At 41.2% G+C, this 21,555-nt stretch overlaps 1 protein-coding gene across 1 annotated transcript in view; it reads left to right on the top strand.

Moving 5' to 3' along the window:
* LOC137210107 (uncharacterized) overlaps positions 1-16,568 on the top strand; it is a 73,387-nt gene extending 56,819 nt beyond the window's left edge. The window contains exons 6-7 of the mRNA XM_067711711.1: positions 14,884-14,958; positions 16,509-16,568. Coding sequence (XP_067567812.1) covers positions 14,884-14,958; positions 16,509-16,568 — 135 coding nt within the window. The remainder of the gene's footprint in view (positions 1-14,883; positions 14,959-16,508) is intronic.
* The last annotated feature ends 4,987 nt before the right edge of the window (positions 16,569-21,555 follow it).

The following is a 21,555-nucleotide window of genomic DNA, read 5'->3' as shown; positions in this document are numbered from 1 at the left end:
AACATTCACTTGTTTAAAGTATACAATTTTTGGTGTTTAATATATTCTCAAAGTTGTACAACCATCACCACGCTCTAATTTGAGAACATTTTCATAACCCTCCCCCCAAAATCCATATGCAGTAGCAGTAACTCTCCAACCCCCTGTTCTCCAGCCTTTGGAAATCAGTAATTTACTTTCTATCTCCACAGATTGGCCTGTTCTAGATAGTTCACATAAATGGAATCATACAACATGGAGTCTTTTGTGTATAGCTTTCTAAAATATAGCATAATGCTTTAAGGTTAATCCATGTTGTAACAAGTATGAGTATTTCATATTTTATGGTTAATATTTAATTGTATGGATAGACCACATTTTATTCAGCCGTTTATCAGTTGATAGGCATTTGGGTTGTTTCTATTTTCCAGCTATGAATAGACATAATCATTAGGTATAATGCTGCTATGAACATCCATGCTTGTGTGTGTCATCGTTTCTCTTGGGTAGACACCTAGCAGTAGCATTACTGTATCACGTAGTAACTCTGTGTTTAACATTTTGAGGAGCTGCCAAATTGTTTTCCGAAGTGGCTGAAACATTTTTACATTCTCACCAGCAACGTCTGCGGACTGTTATTTCTCTGCCTTCTCACGGAAATGTATGATTGTCTGTTCTTTGATCCTAGTCGTCCTGGTAGGTGTGACATGATGTCTCATTGTGGTTTTGAGATGCGTTTCCCTAATGGCTAGTAATGCTGAGCATCTTTTCATGCGCTGGTTGGACATTTGTATATCTTCACTGGAGAAATGTCTATTCAAATTCTTTGCTCATTTTTAATTGGATTATTTATCTTTTTACTAAAGAATTTGAGTTCTTTATATATTCTGGATATGAGTCTCTTATCACATATGTGACTTATAAATGTTTTTTCCCATTTTGTGAGTTGTCTTTTAACTTTCTCAATGGTATGGGTTTGAATTACTTCTGGTGTCTTTTCAATTCAACCTAAAGGATTCCCTTTAGTTTCTATTGTAAGGCTGTTCCGCTAGTGATGAATTCTCGGAATGTCTTAATTAGCATGTAGAATTCCTGGTTGACAGTTTTTCTTTTGTCGTTTGAAGATGTCATCCTACTGCTCTCTGATGTTTTCTAAGTCAGCTGTTAATTTTATTGAGGATCCCTTGTATGTGATGAGTTGTTTTCTCTTACTGCTTCCGGTGTTCTCCCCTTATTTTTGGTTTTCAGTAGTCTGTGTTGTGTCTGGAAGTACACAGGCTTCCTGTTGGTTTTCACAGCTACTGTGGTTGCAAGGTGGCTGAAGTTTAAGTATATTGTGGAACTGGTGAGAGAAAAATGGAAGTAGATCAAGTTACAGTGCACAAACCCTTCTGTTCTTACCAGGGTTTAGAGTTTTCATTGAATAAGTACTCCTCAGATCATTGCGAGCCGTTGGTTAACCTCCAGAGTTCTTGAAATTTTGATTTCAATCATTTTTGCTATCGCATTTTTGGCGGAGTGGATACATGGAGGGACTCAATATGTCATTCCAGAAGTCATGCTCTCCCCTTTGTCATATTTTGTTCTATTAAACTTCTATTCCTCTATGAAATCTTCTGTTTACGGCTGTGATTTCTGTAATCCGCTGCAGACGAATAAGGACCGACCGATGTAAATGTGACTTTTGCGCCTATGTCATGTGACCAAATCCATGAAATTTAAGAGCTACCAGCCAAGTAGTGTTGAAACACTGACTATCTCAGTACTGTCAGAACAGTGAAAATTTGCCTTTTGTATAACTGGTTCATGTTGTATGTGGCAGTGGGGCAACTGTAATGTTCTCCTGATCCAATCATAGGTCTTGAAGGGAGCCTTGATTGTAGGATGGTATAGAGAGTGGAGAAAGATTCTTCGTTCAAAAAAAGGCTTGCAAAATAATGTCAGGCTTTGCAGCAGTTTTGACAGCTACCCTCCGTAGACTACAGAGTCAACCCTAGAGGAGCACCTGAAATGTCACTGAGAGACAGGCTGGAAAAAAATGAGACATCTTTAGAAAAATGACCAAGACAAAATCAGAGCAAGAGTCCATTAGAGCAGAAAGTTCAAAGAGAGCAGGCAGAGAAGAGCTCCTAGACTGTAGGGCCTGGGCCTGGCTCAGCTGCTAACTCCTGAATCTTATCCGTTGACTGACATAGACGAGACACTCCTGCATATTCACGTTGAAAGCATGAAAGTTTAATGACAGTGACTTGGCTGAAGTCTGTTGAATATTTGCTCATTGCTCTTGGGGCGCTCATTGTTAAATTTCCCTTGTGATCCTTCTCACTTTGAGGGCATCATAAAGGAATCCCATGTATCTTATATGGTTATTATTTGCTTATAAACCTGCCCAGAGATTCAGCTGAGCTTTTCATTGCATTTTTGCAAATTGAAACACTAAATAGTACTCTCTCTCTGTTGCTTGGGCAAAGTTAGTGGCTAAGCCCTTCACTCCTAGAAGGCAGTTTCCTGCTTCTCGTTTACTACTGTATGAAGGCAATTAGTTTTGTAGATGAATAGGTTTAATATTTATTAAGCGCTCACAGGGCACTTGCACAATCATTTGAATATCGCTTATGTTCCTAGAATAGAGTGCATCATACATTTTTGCCCTTTTAAGAACAATTTATACCAGCAGGAATTAGAAGACCTCTGTTTGAGTTCCAGCTGTGACCTTTACTGTCTAGGAAATGTGGACAAACCACTTAATGTTTCTAAGCTTTAATTTCCTCCCTTGTAAAATGGGTACAATAATACCTTATAATGCTACTGGACAGATTGAAAGAGCTCACAATTAAAGCACTTTATATAAAGCATAAAACATTCTTGTCTTTATATTCCTGAGGCTGATTCTTAAAATCCTGCCCACAGACCGGGGTAGTCTTCCTGATGGGGTGGGATTTAAGATCATTTTTCAGATGAATGAGGGCAGGAAGGCAGCTTGGCAGGTGGCTGGTGGGTGGCTACTGCTGGGATGGGGGTCTGTGCAGAAACACGAGTGGAGGCTACAGGCAGGAGGAAGCGCAGAGGGAGCCCAGACTAGGCTGGTGGCCTGGAGAAAGGCAGTGAGTGTGCACGTTAAGAGCAGGAGCGTTTCTCTTGGGCCTCTTCATTGTCTACAGGTTAGATGTCTATGAGGATCTACAGATTCTTAGCCATTAGCTAAATGGGGGCCAGCATGTCATTCTGATTTTGGCGAAGCTCCATGTGGCTTTCTTCTGTATATTTCTCTTTTCTGTTCTTTCCTCTTCCTCTCCGTCTTCGTCTTCTTCTTCTCCTTCTATTTATTTATGTGTTTGTTTATTTATCTTTTGGTGGACCTGAAACTTGGAATTTGGTGACATTTCGCACTGACTGCATCGGGCACGTAGGAATTGCATCACTAAGCAATGCCCCGCTGACACGACTGACTCTCCTGTGGATGTCAGCTCCTAGGGACAATTTACCTTGAGTTTTTCCCTCAGTCACAGAAGTTGAAGTATTTTTGAATGACATCTACATCTCGACCACCAAATTTTCACATGTGAACTGTTACCGAGAAAAGCTGGTAGAGTTGCTCTGCTTAAATGCAGAAAAAACTTCAGAAACCGAAATCCCAACACAGAATAAATTACAAAAAGAAGGTAACCACTTTTCAGAGGGAATACATTTTCTCATTTAATGGCTACATATTAAACAAAAAGATTATGGGCCGCAGATAGTAATCAGGTTTTATTTATTGGAGGAATGCCAAAAAAGAATGGCTCGACCCTCTCCTTAATTAGGCCAAAAACCTTTGTGGGGAGAAGAGAAAAAGGGCGTGTAATGAAGTCTGCTCTGAGATAGATGTTAGATGTTTGGTAAAGCTGAGACACGAGAGAAAAAAACGTCTTTCTCTAACCCCTCCCTGGTGACCTGGTGAAATGGTGCCTTTTCAATGACCAGCACCTCGATGTCTGGTCTTCATCACATCCTCGTCTGCCTTTCAGGATGGTGTTCCATCAGCCGACCTTATTCTTCTTGCCTTTTCAGGATGCTTCTAGTTAACCTCTGCTTTCATTCTACCAACATGCTATGCTCCCCTGTTCTCAAAATGACCCTTGTTCTGCTCTGAAACGACCGACCGTTCTCCTTCCCTTCTTTGCAAAACCTTTTGAAATACTAATCTACCCTTCTTGCTTTGTCTCTTTCTCTTCCCATTCTCTCCTAAATCTTTGCGGTTTGGGATTTTCTCCCATCATTCTAGTTCAGCCATGTTTTCTAAGATCAGCAGTGAAGTACTAATTTTCCCAGTAGTTGTGATCCTGGGTTGCTAGTCAAAGGATTGTGATAGGTGTGGGTGTCAGGATCAGATCTCCTAGATTCGCATTTGAGCCACTTGACCGGCTGTGTATTTGTGAGCAGCTATTTAAAATGTTATCCTCTGTAAAATGGGCAAAAATAATTGCACCTATCTAAGAGTTGTGAGGATTGTGCGGAATATATAAAACCGATGTAAAATGTTTAGCACAGACGGGGGCACAGAGTAAACATTCAGAAATTTAAAAATATTTTTATTGCATTTGGAAAGCAAATGAACGAGAGAGTTTCAGGAAAGAAGAGGTGACTGTTATGGGCGTATCCCCCCAAAAGATGTTGACATCTTAACACTTGGTGTCTGTGAATGTGACCTTATTTGGAAATAGGGTCTTTGCAGATGTGATTAAGATGTAAATTAACAAGAGGTCATACTGGAAATAAGGCAGGCCCTTGATCCAATACAACTGGTGTCCTAATAAGAGAGAAGAGTGACACATAGGGAGACGCCTGTGAGGACAGAGACAGAGATTGGAAGAAGGCTGCCATGAGCCAAGGGTGATGGCCACGACCAGCAGCTAGAAAGAGGCAGGAAGGACTCCGTCCAGAGTCTCAGACGGAGCACGGCCTTGCCGACAACTGGATTCAGACTTCCAGCCTCCACGACGGTGAGAGAACACGTTTCTATTGTTTTAGCCACCCAGCCTGTGGTGCTTTGCTATGGCAGCCCCAGGAAAATAAAACAGTGACCAGCAACCAGGTGCTTTACAGGAGTGGGGCATGAAAATGGAAAGAAAAAGGATGAATTTGCCAGCAAGGAGGCTATTACCGAGAGAGCTGATAGGGAAGTAAAGAGTCTGTCATGGTGTGAAGAGAGATGGTGGCTATAGATGTGGAGCCTTTCCCCTTACGCTTATTAGTTGAAGAGAATCAGGAGATTAGGCAGAGGCATGACAGGGTACAGAGTAGGACTTTGACAGAAAAAGGAGGTTGTCCGCTTTTCAGTGGGAAGACAAGGTGTCAGGGGAGAGATATTTTTTTACGTCGAATTGCTGAAGAGAGCTGCTGCAAGTCTTAGAGCTATAGACCCCTTGAAGGACAGAGCGACCCACTGATTGAACTGCCACCGAAAGCACGGCTGGAAGAATAGGTTTCCTAAACGGGGAGGGCACCGCGTTAGAAGCATTGAGACTAGAAATTAGGATAAGAAGTAGATGTAATGACAAATGTTAAGATGGAAATAAAGTGTAATTAGTTAGGCTATAACACTTGTTTTGAAAATGTGAATTTGTTCCAACATGATTGATATACTAAGGAACAATTTGAGCATAGCTAGAGTTTCACATGTGCTAATTATGCGTAAGATATCCACAAGAAACACAGAAAACTCCACCCAACTGAACCAGGTCACAAAGGAGTATAGAAACTACACGCACACACACACACCCCCGCATCTCAGGCATCTACCTCTATCTCAGTTCACTGTCTGTCACATCTGTCCATATCTGGTGTTAAAAATTTCCTTCCAATTTCTGATAACACTCCTTCCACCGCTTGACTATAACTCACAAGCTGCATTTCTTTCCACACACCTTCCCCGAGTAAATTTCATGTTTTTTCAAGGTAAAGTGCAACATCTATTGTAGTCCTTACATAGTTCTTAACCATTAACATGTATGAAACTGACTACCACTTTGATTAGGTATCTATCCTTTTTTTTTTTTTGCGGTACGCGGGCCTCTCACTGTTGTGGCCTCTCCCGTTGCAGAGCACAGGCTTCCGACGCACAGGCTCAGCGGCCATGGCTCACGGGCCCAGCCGCTCCGTGGCATGTGGGATCTTCCCGGCCCGGGGCACAAACCCGTGTCCCCTGCATCGGCAGGCGGACTCTCAACCACTGCGCCACCAGGGAAGCCCCAAAAGTTTTTTTTAAATGATGGACCTAGATGAAATGGACCAATTCAATGAAAGACACAATTTGCCAAAACTCGCAAACACAAAAAAGAAATAGACAATCTGAATTGCTTATATCTATTATAGAAATTTAATCAATAATTAATACCTTTTCAAAACAGAAAGCACCAGGTGCAGATAGGTTCACTGATGAATTCTACCATTTAAGGAAAAAATTATACCAGTTCTCCACAATCTCTTTCAAGAATAGAAGTAGAGGGAATATTTCCTAGCATTACCCTAATACTAAAACCAGACAAGGACTTCACAAGAAAAGAAAACTATAGATCAATACCTCTGATGAACAAAGATGAAAAAATCCTCAACAAAATATTAGCCAATTGAATTTAACAATCTATAAAATCATTATTCACCACAACCACGTGAGATTTATCCCAGGTATGCAAGGCTGGTTCAACATTCAAAAACCAATGAATGTGACCCATCACATCAAGAAACTAAAAAGGAAAAATCACTTGACCAAACCAACAGATCCAGAAAGAGCATCACACAAAATGTAACATGTGTTCATGATAAAAATTCTCAGTGAACTAGGAATAGAGGGGAACCTCCTCAACTTGATAAAGAATAGCTACAAAAACTACAGCTGACATCATACTTAATGATGAGAAACTTGAAACTTTCCCACTAAGATCAGGTACAAGACAAGGATGTCCCCTGTCATCACTGCTTTACAAAATTATACTAGAAGTCCTAGCTAATGCATTAAAACAAGAACAAGAAGAAAAAAAGATATATTGATTGGAAAGGATGAAATAAAACTGTCTTTGTTCACAGATGACATGATCGCTTATATAGAAAATTTGTAATAATCAGCAAAAAAAAAAAAAAAAAAAGACCTCCTGGAACTAATGTATGAGTGATAAAGCAAAGTTACAGGAAACAAGTTTAATATACAAAATCAATTGACACAATACCATTTATACTAGCACCCCCCAAATGAAATACTTAAATATAAATTTAACAAAATAGGTATAAGAACTATAGAGGAAAACTACAAAAATGATGAATGAAATCAAAGAACTAAATAAATGGAGAGATGTTCCATGTTCATGGACAGAAAGACTCAATATTTTCAAGATGTCAGTTCTTCCCAGCTCGATCTGTAGGTTCAGTGCAATCCCAATAAAAATCCCAGAAAGTTATTTTGTAGGTATTGACAAACTGATTCTAAAGTTTATAGGGAGGGGAAAAAACCCAGAATAGCCAACACAATATCGAAGAAGAAGAACAAAGTTGTAGAACTAACACTACCAGATTTCAAGACTTACTATAAAGCTATGGTAATTAAGACAATGTGGTGTGTCTATGGTGGAAGAGTAGATAAATAGACAAATGGAACAGAATAGAAAGCCTAGAAATAGAACAATGTACAGTCAACTGATCCTGGACAAAGGAAATACAGTGGAGCAAAGAGAGACTTTAAATAAATAGTGCTGGAACAGCTGACATCCAACATGCAAAAAATTGAATCCAGACACACACCTTACACCCTTCACAAAAATGAACTCAAAAAAAGATCATAGCTCTGAATGTAAAACACAAAAATATACAACTCCTAGAAGATGACATAGGAGAAAACCTAGATGACTTTGGGTATGGTGATGATTTTTTAGATGCAACACCAGAGGCATAATCTGTGAAAGAAATAATTGGTCAACTAGACTTCATTAAAATTTAAAACATGTGCTGTGTGGAAAACTGTCAAGAGAATGAGAAGACAAGACAAAGACTGGGAGAAAATATTTCAAAAGGAAACATGTCTGATAGAGGACTCTTCTTCAAAATATGTAAAGAACTCTTAAAACTCAAAAATAGGAAAACAAACAACCTGGTTAAAAATAGGCAGAAGGCCTTCACAGATACTTCACCAAAGAAGACATACAGATGACAAAGAAGCATATGAAAAGATGCTCCACATCATGTGTCATCAAAGAAATGCAAATTAAAATAATGAAATCCCACTACACACCTATTAAAATGGCCCAAATTTTTTTTTTTTTTTTTTTTTTTTTTGCGGTACGCGGGCCTCTCACTGCTGTGGCCTCTCCCGTTGCGGAGCACAGGCTCCGGATGCGCAGGCTCAGCGGCCATGGCTCACGGGCCCAGCCGCTCCGCGGCATGTGGGATCTTCCCGGACCGGGGCACGAACCCGCGTCCCCTGCCTCGGCAGGCGGGCTCTCAACCGCTGCGCCACCAGGGAAGCCCCTAAAATGGCCCAAATTTGAAACACTGACAACACCAAATGCTGGTGAAGATGTGGAGCAACAGGAATTATTCACTGCTGGTGAGAAGACGAAGTGGTGCAGCCACTTTAGAAGACGGTCCGGCAGTCTCTTACAAAATGAAACGTACTCTTACCTCACACTCCAGAATTTTCACTATTTGGTACTTACCCAAAGGAGTTGAAAACTTATATTTATACAAAAACTTGCACAAAAATGTTTATAGCAACTCTATTCATAATTTCTAGAACTTGGAAGCAACCTAAATGCCCTTCAGTAGGTGAATGAATAAATAAACGGCAGTCCATCTAGACAATGGAATATCATTCAGCACTAAAAAGAAATGAGCTCTCAAGCCATGAAAAGACATGGAGGAGTCTTAAATGCATATCACTGAGTGAAAGAAGCAAATATGAAAAGCCTACAGATTCTGTTTCATTCCACCTATATGACATTCTAGAAAAGGCAAAACTATGGAGACAATAAAAAAGAAATCAGTGGTTGCCAGAGGTTGGGTGGTGAGGAGGGTTGTATAGGCAAAGGATTTTAGGGCAGTGAAAATCCTCTGTGTGATACCATAATGGTGGATGCATGTTATACATTTGTCCAGACCCACAGCATATGCAGCGTGAAGCGTGAGCCGTAATGTAAAGGGTGGACTTCGGGTGATTGTGATGAGCCAACGTAGGTTCACCATTTGCAATAAATGTACCATCTGGTGGCAGGTATTGATCATGGGGGAAGCTCTGCATTTGTGGGTGCAGCAGGTATATGGAAAATCTCTGTACACCCCCTCAATTTTCTGTGAACCTCAAACTGCTCTGAAAAAATGAAGTCCAAAGAAAAAAGGAAAACCAAGAAAAAAAACCCCAGTGACCTCTTTCATACCCATGACTTGAGTCATCTTATGCTGAGTGGCTTTACCTATTGTATGTTATACCCTGTGAAGCTGTGTCAAGTTAATTGAACTTGTTTTAAAAAGCCGCTGAGTTTATACAACTGGAAAATACAGTCAAACCCGGTCAGACCCTCAGTGTTGTGTCAATACATTAGTTATGACCTCTCTGGCAATGACACCAGGTGCATGCTCATGTAGTGGAAATGTTTTTCATTTTCCTAGATTTTTTTCCATGTCTGCAGGTGCCACAGAAGGCAAATGAACATGGTCAATGATTTCTAGGCTGTTAGAGAATCCAGCCATTACATAGGGTACCTGAAACTGTGAATGATGGATCCTGTGGTACCTCGTGTTTCCCGGCAGCCTCCAGGATATATGCTAAGTGCTAAAAGGCAAACACTAATTCTTTTGAGTGGAGACCACCCTGCTCTAGTATAGAATGGTTGTATCTACTACAGAAGTTGAAGAAGGTAGTGAATGTACTGTCTTTGTTTTGTTTCTTTTTTCTTAACATAGCATCAACTGGGGAGCTTAAAGATGGACATCTTCTCAATGTAAAATCATAGACATTTACCTTAGGTTTGGCTGATTAAAAAATACTAAAAACCATCTCTCTTTACAAGATCTCCTTGGTTACGTACCAGCCAAGAAGTATAACTGCTCTTTGGCAAGCAGTACGGCTCTGGCTTTTAGGCTTAAAATTTCAAACGCAGTTCTCATTTTTTAACCCCTATGTTTGTTTCCTGAACAAAATTCCTAAAGTTCTACATCTTGCTGTATGTGAATATATGTGCTCTAAGAGCTCATAACTTATGTAATCAGGCTTACATTTCATTTGGTAATAGTTTTGAAGGTGTAGTTGGAATACGAGCCATCATAGATACTTAAGGAAGGGCTCATGTATTCCCCCTCCATTTCCTTTTCTGTATTTCTACTAAAAACATTCCTTGTTTTTAAAAAATTGTTGCCAGTAATGGATGAGGAAGACCATTTAGTATCTCAAGGGGAGATGGATAGTAGTTCTCGTGCTCAGACAACACTGTTGTTAAGGTTACCGAATGCTGTGTGGAACCCAAAATAAACTGGGACACATCAATTTGTTACCTTTGTCTTTAAAGTCTGATTTGCCACAAAATTAGGCTTTTGAGAGAAAACTAATCCACACAAGCAGGTTCTCAATGGCAGAGATGTCTCATTCTTGTTTGCCTGATAGAGTATCAAAATTAATATTTATGGACGACCTGCAAAGGGCCAGGTTTGTGTGGAGTATTCTACATGCGACATTTAATTAAATGTCCTCCACCTGCTAGGATGCAGGCTACAAAATAACAGGTCACTTGAAAAGAGCAACGGGCACAGACTTTTGTGAGTCTAGGTATGCAAACTATATCAGCCTTTCATTATATCACGTTGTCCATACGTTTAGAGACTGAGGTACTCTAAGAGATTTCAAAGAACGGGGCAGGGGGTATCACTCATCCTTCAAAGAGAAAACTCTTCTAAACTGGGAATAATATTTTCCTCTTTTTAGTCGGAAGTAATCATAGTAGTTACTGGTTAGAGACTTCCCTCTCTAAAATGTGCCACAACCTAGGCCATCATATCACTAATCCATTCACTCCTTTGACTGCACGGGTATAAATTATGACGTATTGGATATGTTTTAAATCATGGGATGTGATGTACAGCAGGGAGACTATACTTAATAATACTGTATTGTATATTTCAAAGTTGCTAAGGGAATCAATCTTAAAATTTTCCAACACAAGAAAAAATCTGTAATTATGTATGGTGACAAATAACTAGACTTATTGTGTTGATCATTTTGCAGTATATATAAATATCAAATCATTATGTTGTGCACCTGAAACTCATATAATGTTATATGTCAGTTATACCTCAATTAAAAACAGTTATAACCATCGTAGCCATGAAATTTCCTCATCAACCAAATGAAGAGGAGGTTATGGGATGCAGAGTTCACTGAGGTACAATAAAGCTCTCTCTTGTCCCAGAATCAGGAGGAGTGAAATGTTTGCCACTTGGCGATCCCTCAGTAAGTGCATGGAGGTTTACGCCATCCCATTAACTAGGCTGCCCTCCCCGCACAGCTGTCCACAAGGTGGTCTTAGGATGCCTGGTGTGAGTGGTCAGAGATGGCCTTGCTTCTAGGTCTTGTCCAGTGTCCCTCGGCTGTCAGTAGTGTGAAGGTGGACATGTCTGCATCCCCTCACATCCTGCACAGATTTGCCATCAGCCTAAGCTTTGGATGGCTTTCATTTAATACTGAGGTTCGTAACTTGTGGGAGGGTCACAGTCCTGATCTTCTGAGATCACTTGATTATATCACGGATTAAGACACCTGATTGGTCACTATAGATCATGCCTGCAGCTTTCATAAATCTTCTTAATGAATCAAGGAGATGTGAGCAAGGCTCTCTTTCCTATTCTTTAGTTTTCATTTGTATTCATTCTTTTACCGTTTCTTTCTTAAAACTCTTACAAGGGTCTGGTGCACAGTTGTTGACGTACATCTGTTGAGCTCTCTGAAAAGTTGGTCGTTGTGTTACCAGGAGACCCTTGATGGCCACGCTCCATTCAACCTAGATCAACTTCACAGAGTCCAGCAAAGCTTCAAGTTCTTTCTGTGCCAATATGATCCGTCCCATTGCATAAATAATGAATAAATCTCATTTTATAATGCTAATGAAGAATATGAGCTCTCCAGGAAGCTAAAAGCTTGAGTTCTAGCAAATATTTGAATAGCTTTTAATTTATCCAAGTGATTTCGCTCTGCCCTTCAACCTTTGTTACTTAAGACATTACCCACATCTTCCTGTGTTTATTTCTAAACTCTGGGCAATGACATTTGCTTCCTTCACTGCCTTTCCCAGGAAAGAATGTGGGTCTATACAAGATCGAAGGTGCTCTTATTAACTTGGAGATAGTTCTAAAGTTTAGAAGTACGGACAGCTGGTTAACACCTTATGCGGTCGTAAGTAAGCAGCTCAGTTTTCTCATACCTTGTCTGTCTTCATTCTGCAATATGCAGAACTTGCATCAGGACCAGTGGGAGTTATGTTTCTGCTTCCAAAAGAAGCCTAATTCTCACAGGACATCAAAATAGCCTGCTCAGATAGTATTAGCAACGGGGATTCAGGGGAAGAGATGCAGTCTGCAGCTGGCATTTGAAAGATGTAAAAGACAGATTCATGCAGTATGTAAGTAGTTGGTGACTGTGTTGTTCAGAAAAGCCTTAAATTCAAACATATTCTCTGTATTTATTTCAACCTTAGGCCAGGAAGACAGGCTGTATATAAAGATGACTGTTTCTTTTACAGCCATTGTACTGTAAAAGAAATAAAAATCTATCTTGTTTGGTGACTTTGCTAAGGGAAGAAACAACAGCACTCTCTCCTAGAGCAAACTGTGCAAAATCTACTTTGATACTGAGAACTGCACGCCTGACGTTTGCAGGGACACTTGCCATCGTTAGGGGGATGGTGGAAATTAAGTAGCAACTTCAGCTCTATTACTTCAGGTGGGATTAAGACCGTCACTTGTGATGCAGTGTGAGAGTGAGAGCATTTTCCCCTGAATGGCAGCGTGAACGGGGGTGCTGAAACACGCTTGACAGTGTTCTAGTTGGCAAACGCTAGCATTTTAATAAGTCAGTACTGCCGAGAGTTCGATGTAAGAGCTCATCTGAAAGTGAAATAAACTGATGTAAGCTCAGACCAGCGAACACTGTCACCATCCTCAACAAAGTGTACATGCGAGTTTGGAGCTCATATATGAGTAACCTTTCAAAGTAATGCACACGTCTGATCACGTGCTCTAGCGAATGCCATGAAAATCCCTGCCATGGTTTTTGGAGAGAAATAAACATAATTTATATTTGGCATCAGCATGAACTGGTAATTATCTTGGGATAAAAAATACTAAGCAATATTTTAAAATCACTTGCGTGCTGGAGAGCTCTGCTTCCCATAAAGCAATCAGTGAGAGGAGATGGAAACTAAGGTGATTATTTAGATCTCAGCATAAAGATTTTTGGTGTTTTCTGAACATTTGAAATACTTAGTCCTGTTTGGGGGCAATTGTTCCCTTACAGCTAGTCGCTGATCACTTTTTAAATACATTTTTAAAAGCTCTGCGATTCTATCTTTTGCCTTTGGCCATTATTTATTATTATTATTATTACATCTGATTGTCCAAGTGTTGTTCCCGGAGAATATTCAAATCCCCTTCAAAGGCATGGAGCCTCTTAAAACTAACCATATATTGAATTATTTTTTCCCTTCTATTGGAAGACAGTTGGAAATAAGTTGACTGTTAACTATTGTTCCCAAGTAAGTCCCACCAAGATCCCTGTGTTCCTTTCTCAGAGAGATAAACTTCACATTATTGCAACATATGACACATGTAACGCTTGCACAGTTCCTGTGGAGAATCCCTGTTCAAACGCTGTCCTGGTTACTGTTTTATGTTGCTTCTGGAGAGGAAAGAAGGGCCTGCCCAACATGACATAGAAGATTCACACTGCGTGTCACCACAGAGAAGGGCGTGGAAGGTGGCACCAACCCCCTCCCCAGCTTTAAAGCAGGACCTGTTATCTGGCCAGATCTTTATTTCTGCCACTCTCAATGATAAGAGGTTCAAATCTGTGCAAATGCATTGGAAAAAAGGATGCAGAACACATGTGGAGAGCCAAATCCAGGGTGGTTCTCTTTGTCCGTTTGGGCTGTTATAGCAAAGCTCCGCAGACTGGGTGGCTTATAAACCACAGAAATTAACTTCTCATGGTTCTGAAGCCTGGAAGCCTGAGACAAGGGTGCCAGCATGGCCGGGCTCTGGAGAGAGCCCTCTTCCAGGTTGCTGGCTTCCAGCTTCCCACTGTATCTTCACGTGGCCCAAAGAGGACAAGAGAACTCTCTGGGGACTCTCCTATAAGGGCACTAATCCCACTCCTGAGGCCTCCACCTGCATGACCTTATGACTTCCCACTGTCCCCACAGTGCCATCACACTGGAGGGGTAGGTTTTCAACATGTGAATTTAAGGGGACATACAGTGGTCATCTTTGAATGCTGTGAAAAGTAGTTTTGTGTAGAGGGTGAAGAGATAGCAGAATAAACCCTGCAGAATGGTCTCTAGGTCCCTTGCTACCATGAGATGCCCTCCTCCTTGCTTATTTTGAAAGAGCCAAAGTAAGTCCAGGCTTAGAGCAGGAGAAGCCCCTCATTTTGACAAGCACGTTGTGTGAGGGTCCATCCGTTTTGCTGTGTGTGACATGCATTGTGCAGCTTTCCTTGTAATTGCTGCTGCTTCCACCTAAGCCAGACTTGTCCTTATTATAGGGCCCCCTGCCAGGATCACCCCCAAACCCACCTTCACCATATTCTCATCAGCGCTATTTGCAATTTTAATAATAAAACATGACATTCCTTGAACCCTAGATGCACTTAAGTCAACATTTTGTGTTTCTCCACAGCCCTTCCGGCAGCATCACCTCCTGCCACACACAGGCCCTCAAATCTCTGTGAAGTGGGTAAACCTGAGACTGCTAGTGAGTTTAAACACATATTTCAAAATTTAGATTTCCTTATGGGTGGAATCCACAGATTCAAAAGGTTGTGGTAGGGAACCCTAAAGTTTCCAGGTTTTAACTGATTCCAGTTTAGGGCTTGATCTTGATGGTTTTCATGGAATCCAGGATTGTACAGGTAAGTCCAAATGGGTTGCCCACTGACAACGTGCTTCCTCTCTTTCTGGTACCCAGTGAGGTTGGGGACAGAGCTCAGTCATAATCGAATCAAAGCATTTTATAGAAAAAAGTACTTGTGGAGTCAGTTTTAGGAACAGTCTGTATCCTGTTCTCTAAAACTGGTCTGTATATTACAGAGTGGCACAGCTGTGTGATAGTGAGACCAAGAGAGGAACTTACAGAAGTCATCAACACCACAAGAAATATGGACATTTATAAGATTTTTGTTCCCTTATAAAATGCACATATTGGCTCCAATCATATGATAATACACAGATTAATGTTCAAAACATCTCATCAGGACTTCCCTAGTGGCGCAGTGGTTAAGAATCCGCCTGCCAATGCAGGTGACACAGATTAGAGCCCTGGTCTGGGAAGATCCCACAGGCCTCGGAGCAACTAAGCCCGTGTGCCACAACTACTGAGCCCGTGTGCCACAACTACTGAGCCCGTGTGCCACAACTACTGAGCCCGTGTGCCACAACTACTGAGCCCATGTGCCGCAACTACCGAAGCCCACTTGCCTAGAGCCTGAGCTCCGCAACAAGAGAAGCCACCGCAATGAGAAGCCTGCGCACTGCAATGAAGAGTAGCCCCCGCTCGCCACAACTAGAGGAAGCCCACGCACAGCAATGAAAACCCAACGCAGCCAAAAATAAATAAATAAATAAATTTAGAAAACAAACAAGCAAACAAAAAAAGTCTCATCCTCGGGACTGGCTTCTCAATAATCAACCTTAGAAACATCTATAAGGTTATTAGGTCTTCACTTCCATGTGTTTTCCTTTGTCTCATAAATACGTGTTAATTTTTGTCTCAAGCATAAACGTAGATTGTAGACTCTTTTACATGAGTCCAATTCTCTCTCTCTTCCTCCCTCCCTCTCTTTTTTATATCTACCTATCTATCTATCCATCCATCTAGCATTTTTCTATTGAATTAGAAAGTAAGGGATGTAGGGATGATATTCTCGATAATCCTCCAAAGAGTCAAGCTATAGTTATTTCAGTCTCTTAAATGCCTGTGGTAACTCATTCTTACTAATCCATCTGGCCACCAGATTTCACTGGTGTCAACACTTCTGTGCCACAGTGAAAATGTAGTTTTAGCTCTTGTTTTCTGTGAGAATCATTTTGTGGGTAATGGTGAGGGGGTGTTAAGGGGAAACCCAGTCCAACTTGATGGCTTGCGGGCCAGGAAAGTGAGTCACGTTTCAAGCATGAGAGCGAAGCCTTAGGCACTGAACTCTAGTTACTCCTAAATTGTCTCTAGCAGTGCCCCGAGTCTACTAACAGGAGGCATCAAACAAATATCTGTGTGGTTCCCGTGAAATATTTTTCATTCTCCTTTAGCCAGACTCAGAGACTGAGTTCACGGACAGCAACCTCCAGACCCGAGGGCTGTCTCACTGAGGGTCTGAGTTTCGTGAACAGCCCTCCCGGACACGCCGGGGTGCATCCGCCCAGTGGTACCCTGCACCCTTTTCTCTGCAGCCTTCTCTGCCTTCAACACCCCAGCAAGCCGACAGGAGGCTTCTGCTGCCCTAATTCAGTCAGTTCTGTGTGACGCCATGCCTGTGCTTTACTATTTAAATGTGCCTCAGTGTAGTGTCAGCATTTGCAGAAATGGTTAACCTTTGCCCCGAATGGGAATAGAAATGAGGTGCCCCGTAAGCCAGGCCTCTGCACGCAGAGCCCGGGAATGGTGGACGGATGCTGTCAGCCCGCTTACACTTAGAGCAAAATGGAAACCTTCCCCACTCAGCAGATGCAGAGGACATTTTAACTGAATCGGCCTTAATATTGTTTAAGCGTTTGCTCTTGCAAACGAAATATTACATAATTCCCTAGAGAATATTGTCAAAACTGGGGAGCTGGTCCTCGCAGTACAGTCACACCTACACACTCACACATGACATTCATTTGATAGCACAGCTGTGTCTACACAAGGGTGATTGTGTAGACGGGAAGGGGTGGGAAGGGAGAAACTATTTGATTTACGCGTGAAACACCGATTTGTGATTGTCGTTACAGTTTTGTTTTGTTTTCCTCCATGGACCGGACCGGGTTCACCTCCTGGGTTAAATCTTACGACTGTTTCTGTGTGCCCTGGGGTGGAAAGGCCTTGCACTATGGGATCCAGTCATGTTGAATTAAAGTCCTTGCTCAGAAACTTAGGGCCCAGGGGGCTTTGGGCACATGACACAACCTCTCTGAAACTCTCTTTCCTCTTTTGCAAAATGGAGAGAATTACATGTCTCTCAGGGTCGCTGCAAGGATTTGAAGTCACATGAAAGCGTTTGGCCACGACCCTCCTTCTCTCAGCAAACCTCAGGCCTTGGCCTCGTCACTGTTGTTACGACACCAGAAAAACATCTAGGATCTTGACTTGGTTTTTGTTGTGAGATTGGGTTCGTTCTGACTGAAAAACCCCAAATTCTTACTGTAATTCTGAAAATGAATGGATTTATGAAAGCCTCCAAGATGCTCACGGAGCACAAGAAGGGAGAGAACCTTAAAGTGACATCAGCCTGGAAGGAGTGAGCCCATGAAGGACTCAAGAGTGAAAACTAAACAGAACCCAAACAAACAAAACTCAAAGTCTCTCAGAGTCACCTCTGTGTCCCTGGAGGTGTTTCAGGTGAGGCACTGGGTCGGACGGGGTGGATGTAGTTTCTCTGACCGTCGAGAACAAGGCGCGTGACCGGTGATCATGAGAACATACAAAGCCTGGTGTACTTTCTCAGAGTTCACGCAGCAAATTCTGCAATGGATAGGCCCTGTAATGGGCCTCTGCATATCGGTGAGAGGGCACTAGACATGGAGTTTAGTTTCCCAATTTGCCCCGTGAAGCAAGGGCCCTGGTTATTGTGTCTTCAGAGCTCTCTCTCAGGTGTGCTGGTTACTCAGTACTCTTTTGTTTGGTAGAATTTTGACTGACTTTGTTAAGCTGACTTTTGATCCTGCTAAAAGTCCTTCAGCTATTTTTTTCTTTCTCTCTCTTTGGAGAAGTTGGCCATTGATCATAAAATGATAGCACCCATGGGCCCATGGAAAACAGTAGAAATTCTGCCTTAAAAAGAGCCTCAGCATATGGTCTAGCATTTCTTTCACAGTTTGGGTGATCTGACTGACACACACAGCTCTCCTCTCCTCTGGCTCCACCACCACAGATTTCTATCCTTTGTGACTGAATTATTCTTTTAAAAGTCAGGCAGGTGGTTTATGGAAGAACTACTTTCAAAATATTTTGTGACATGTTTGTTGAATGACTCTTAAGGCTTAGAATGCTTGTCCTATTCTCCAGTTAAAACCAAGCTTTAAAACTCTTTCTTCAAGATGTGGTATATTGTATACAATGGAATATTACTCAGCCATAAAAAAGAACAAAGTAGTGCCATTTGCAGCAACATGGATGGACCTAGAGATTATCATACTAAGTTAAGTAAGCCAGACAGAGAAAGACAAATATCATATGATATCACTTATATGTGGAATCTAAAAAATATGATACAAATGAACTTATTTACAAAACAGAAATAGACCTACAGACATAGAAAAACAAATGTATGGTTACTAAAGGGGAAAGGAGGTGGGGGAGGGATAAATTAGGATTTTGGGATTAGCAGATGCAAACTATTATATATAATGGATAAACAACAAGGTCCTACTGTATAGCACAGGGGACTATATTCAATATCCTGTAATAAACCAAAATGGAAAAGAATATGAAAAAGAATATATATGTGTGTGTGTGTATATATATATATATATACATATATATATAAAACTGAATCACTTTGCTGTACACCAGAAACTAACACAACATTGTAAACCAACTATAATTCGATAAAAGAAATTTTTAAAAGTCCTCTCTTCTTCAAAGGGGAGTGAGGAAAATTTTGGAGGTGACAGGTTTATTACCTTGATTTTGGTGGTGGTTTCATGGGTATGTGCATATGTAGCTCATCAGATTGTGTATCTTAAATATGTACAGTTTTGCATGTCAATTATATCTCACTAAAGCTGTTAAAAATAAATTAATTTGAAACTCTCTTCTTGAACTTTTATTAAATGAAATAAAGTAATAACATAGTGACCATTACTTAATATTTGCCCTAACTCAAAGAAAAGGTGCAGTTTTAATATTCTAGCCTATGAGTACAGCCAATACTGATTTTTTATATTCCAGACAATGTAGTTTGATAATAATATTCCTAACATGCGATGTGAATATTGAGGTAGATTACCGAGGAAGTCTAGGATTTTCTTCATGGTCTGGGGTGGTTCATTTGTAGCTCAGACAGATGGATTATACAGCATTGTAAACTGCTTTTCAGCCCTTTAATTCTTGGAGCACTTTTATGACAACAAAATTATGTGTGTGTGTGTGTGTGTGTGTGTGTGTGAGAGAGAGCGAGAGAGAGAGAGAGAGAATGAAGAAGACCAGGTCTAATATTGTAAATTTTAGAAATAGATGCCTGCCTTGAAGTTCTGTTTGCAAATGTTAATAATTTTCAGAAAGATAGTTCATATTTGGTTCAGTTATAGCTAATTTTTAAAATGGGGATTAACTTATGTCTAGATGTGAACATTTTGCCTTTGCTTCTAGTGATGTTATTTCTTCAGGAATTTTAATACAACTTGAATATAAACCTGTAGCATACTCATATATCCCAATGTGACCATAACACTATCTGGGCATTACAGAGCTCTTGTCTACCAGCTCTGTCATGACTACTGGGTCTCAACTCTGTCTTTCACAGATGGAAATGTGAATCTTTGGGAGACTTGGCTTATAAGGAAAGGTAGATTCTTAAAATTAAAAACCTTACTCTCTAATTATAAACAATCCCAGTGAGAGAAAGGGGGAAATTATATAATAAAGTGATTACACAGAGATTTCTTTGATGAACTAAAATTTTGAAAGCTATGTTCTAAAGTGCATATAGGGACAAAATTAAGAACACATTAAAAACAAACAGCAGGAACTTTCATAAAAGATCTCTGTAAGGTAAAGCTTTGTGCACCTGGAGACATGGAAAAGGCCAGTGGTCCTTTACAGCGAATAAGAAGGGATGAGGGATGTGACATGGTGAATGTGAACGAAAGCCAGGGAAAAAGTAGAACTACTGAACTCTGACAGGACTTCAGTGAGGAAAATTTCTAACCTGGAAATATAAGGCAAATTAGGTGGAATTTCAGCCCAAGAAATTGAGGGTGTAGTCAGATAAAATACGTGGCATAGATGTACTTCCAAATACCTGCGGAATCCTTCTTCTTCCCTCTGCGTCCATTTCCAACATCCTAGTCAAGGTCACCAGGTTCTCTCACGCGGATTCACACCCTAGTCTCTTCTTTAGTCCCCCCACCCGGCTTTCACTTTACCGCCCTGCAATCCTTCTTTTGCAGAGCAGTCAGGGGAATCTTTTAAAAACATAAACCAGGTCACGCTATCTCCTGCTTACAGTCCCATCCCTGACGGACGCTACATGTCCACCTCGCTGTCCTCCACCCATTCTGGCTTCTCCTGGCCGAACAGCCCAGGGAACTTCTTTTTGCTGCACACTTGAACCAACCAAACTCATTCCCATGTTTGGGCTTTTCAAAGATTATGGTAGCTGTTCCCTCTGCTGGCAGTGCTCTCTCCGTTAATATCCAGCAGCTGAATAGCTTTTTGTCATTCAGATCTCGGCCTAAACATCACCTCCTCCAAGAGGCCCTCCCTGGACATCCCATGTAGAATGACAGCCCATTCAGTCTCTGTAGAGAACTGAGCACGTCATTGCTTTTCTCCCATGTTCGTTTATTCTCTCTCTCACCCCATTAGGAGGGATGTGCCAGGAGAGTAAGTACCCTGTCTATCTGATTCCTTGCTATCTCTCCCCAGTGCCTAGAACGGTGCCTGGTATCTAATGGCTCTCAATAAAAGTTTTTGCATGAGTGACAGAATGCATGAATAATTAAGAGCTGAGGGAATTCAAAGACCAAGGTCATCAATGCAGGTTAGGGTTGGTGTCTTGGGGATGGTTTTGGAAGAGGTGGAATTGGGCTGGAACTTTGTCTGGGGCCTGGAAAGGTGGAGGAAAGGCCTGGGCACACACTGTGGGTGGGGAGATTAGTAGGAGGGAAGATATTAATGGGGAAGGCCCACAGCCCTCGGGAGCTGGTGAGGAGCTTGCGTGGCGGGAATGGCAGAGAATGAGACTGAACAGAGTGGGATCTGAGTAAAGGCAGGGGTATTTGAAAACTACAGAGCAGCTTGGTGACTTGGTGGAGACTAGAATGTGTGTTTTTATGTGTGCAAAATAAAACTATGTTTAATACACAGGAAATTATGTCACAATTAATTTTCTAAACAATTTCTTCACTTATACACAAAATAATTTTTGTTAAATGA

Source organism: Pseudorca crassidens, chromosome 17, assembly GCF_039906515.1.
Source record: "Pseudorca crassidens isolate mPseCra1 chromosome 17, mPseCra1.hap1, whole genome shotgun sequence".
In the NCBI taxonomy this organism is placed as follows: Eukaryota; Metazoa; Chordata; class Mammalia; order Artiodactyla; family Delphinidae; genus Pseudorca; species Pseudorca crassidens.
The sequence above is the reverse complement of the archived record's forward strand: the minus strand, read 5'-3'. Positions and strand labels throughout refer to the sequence as shown.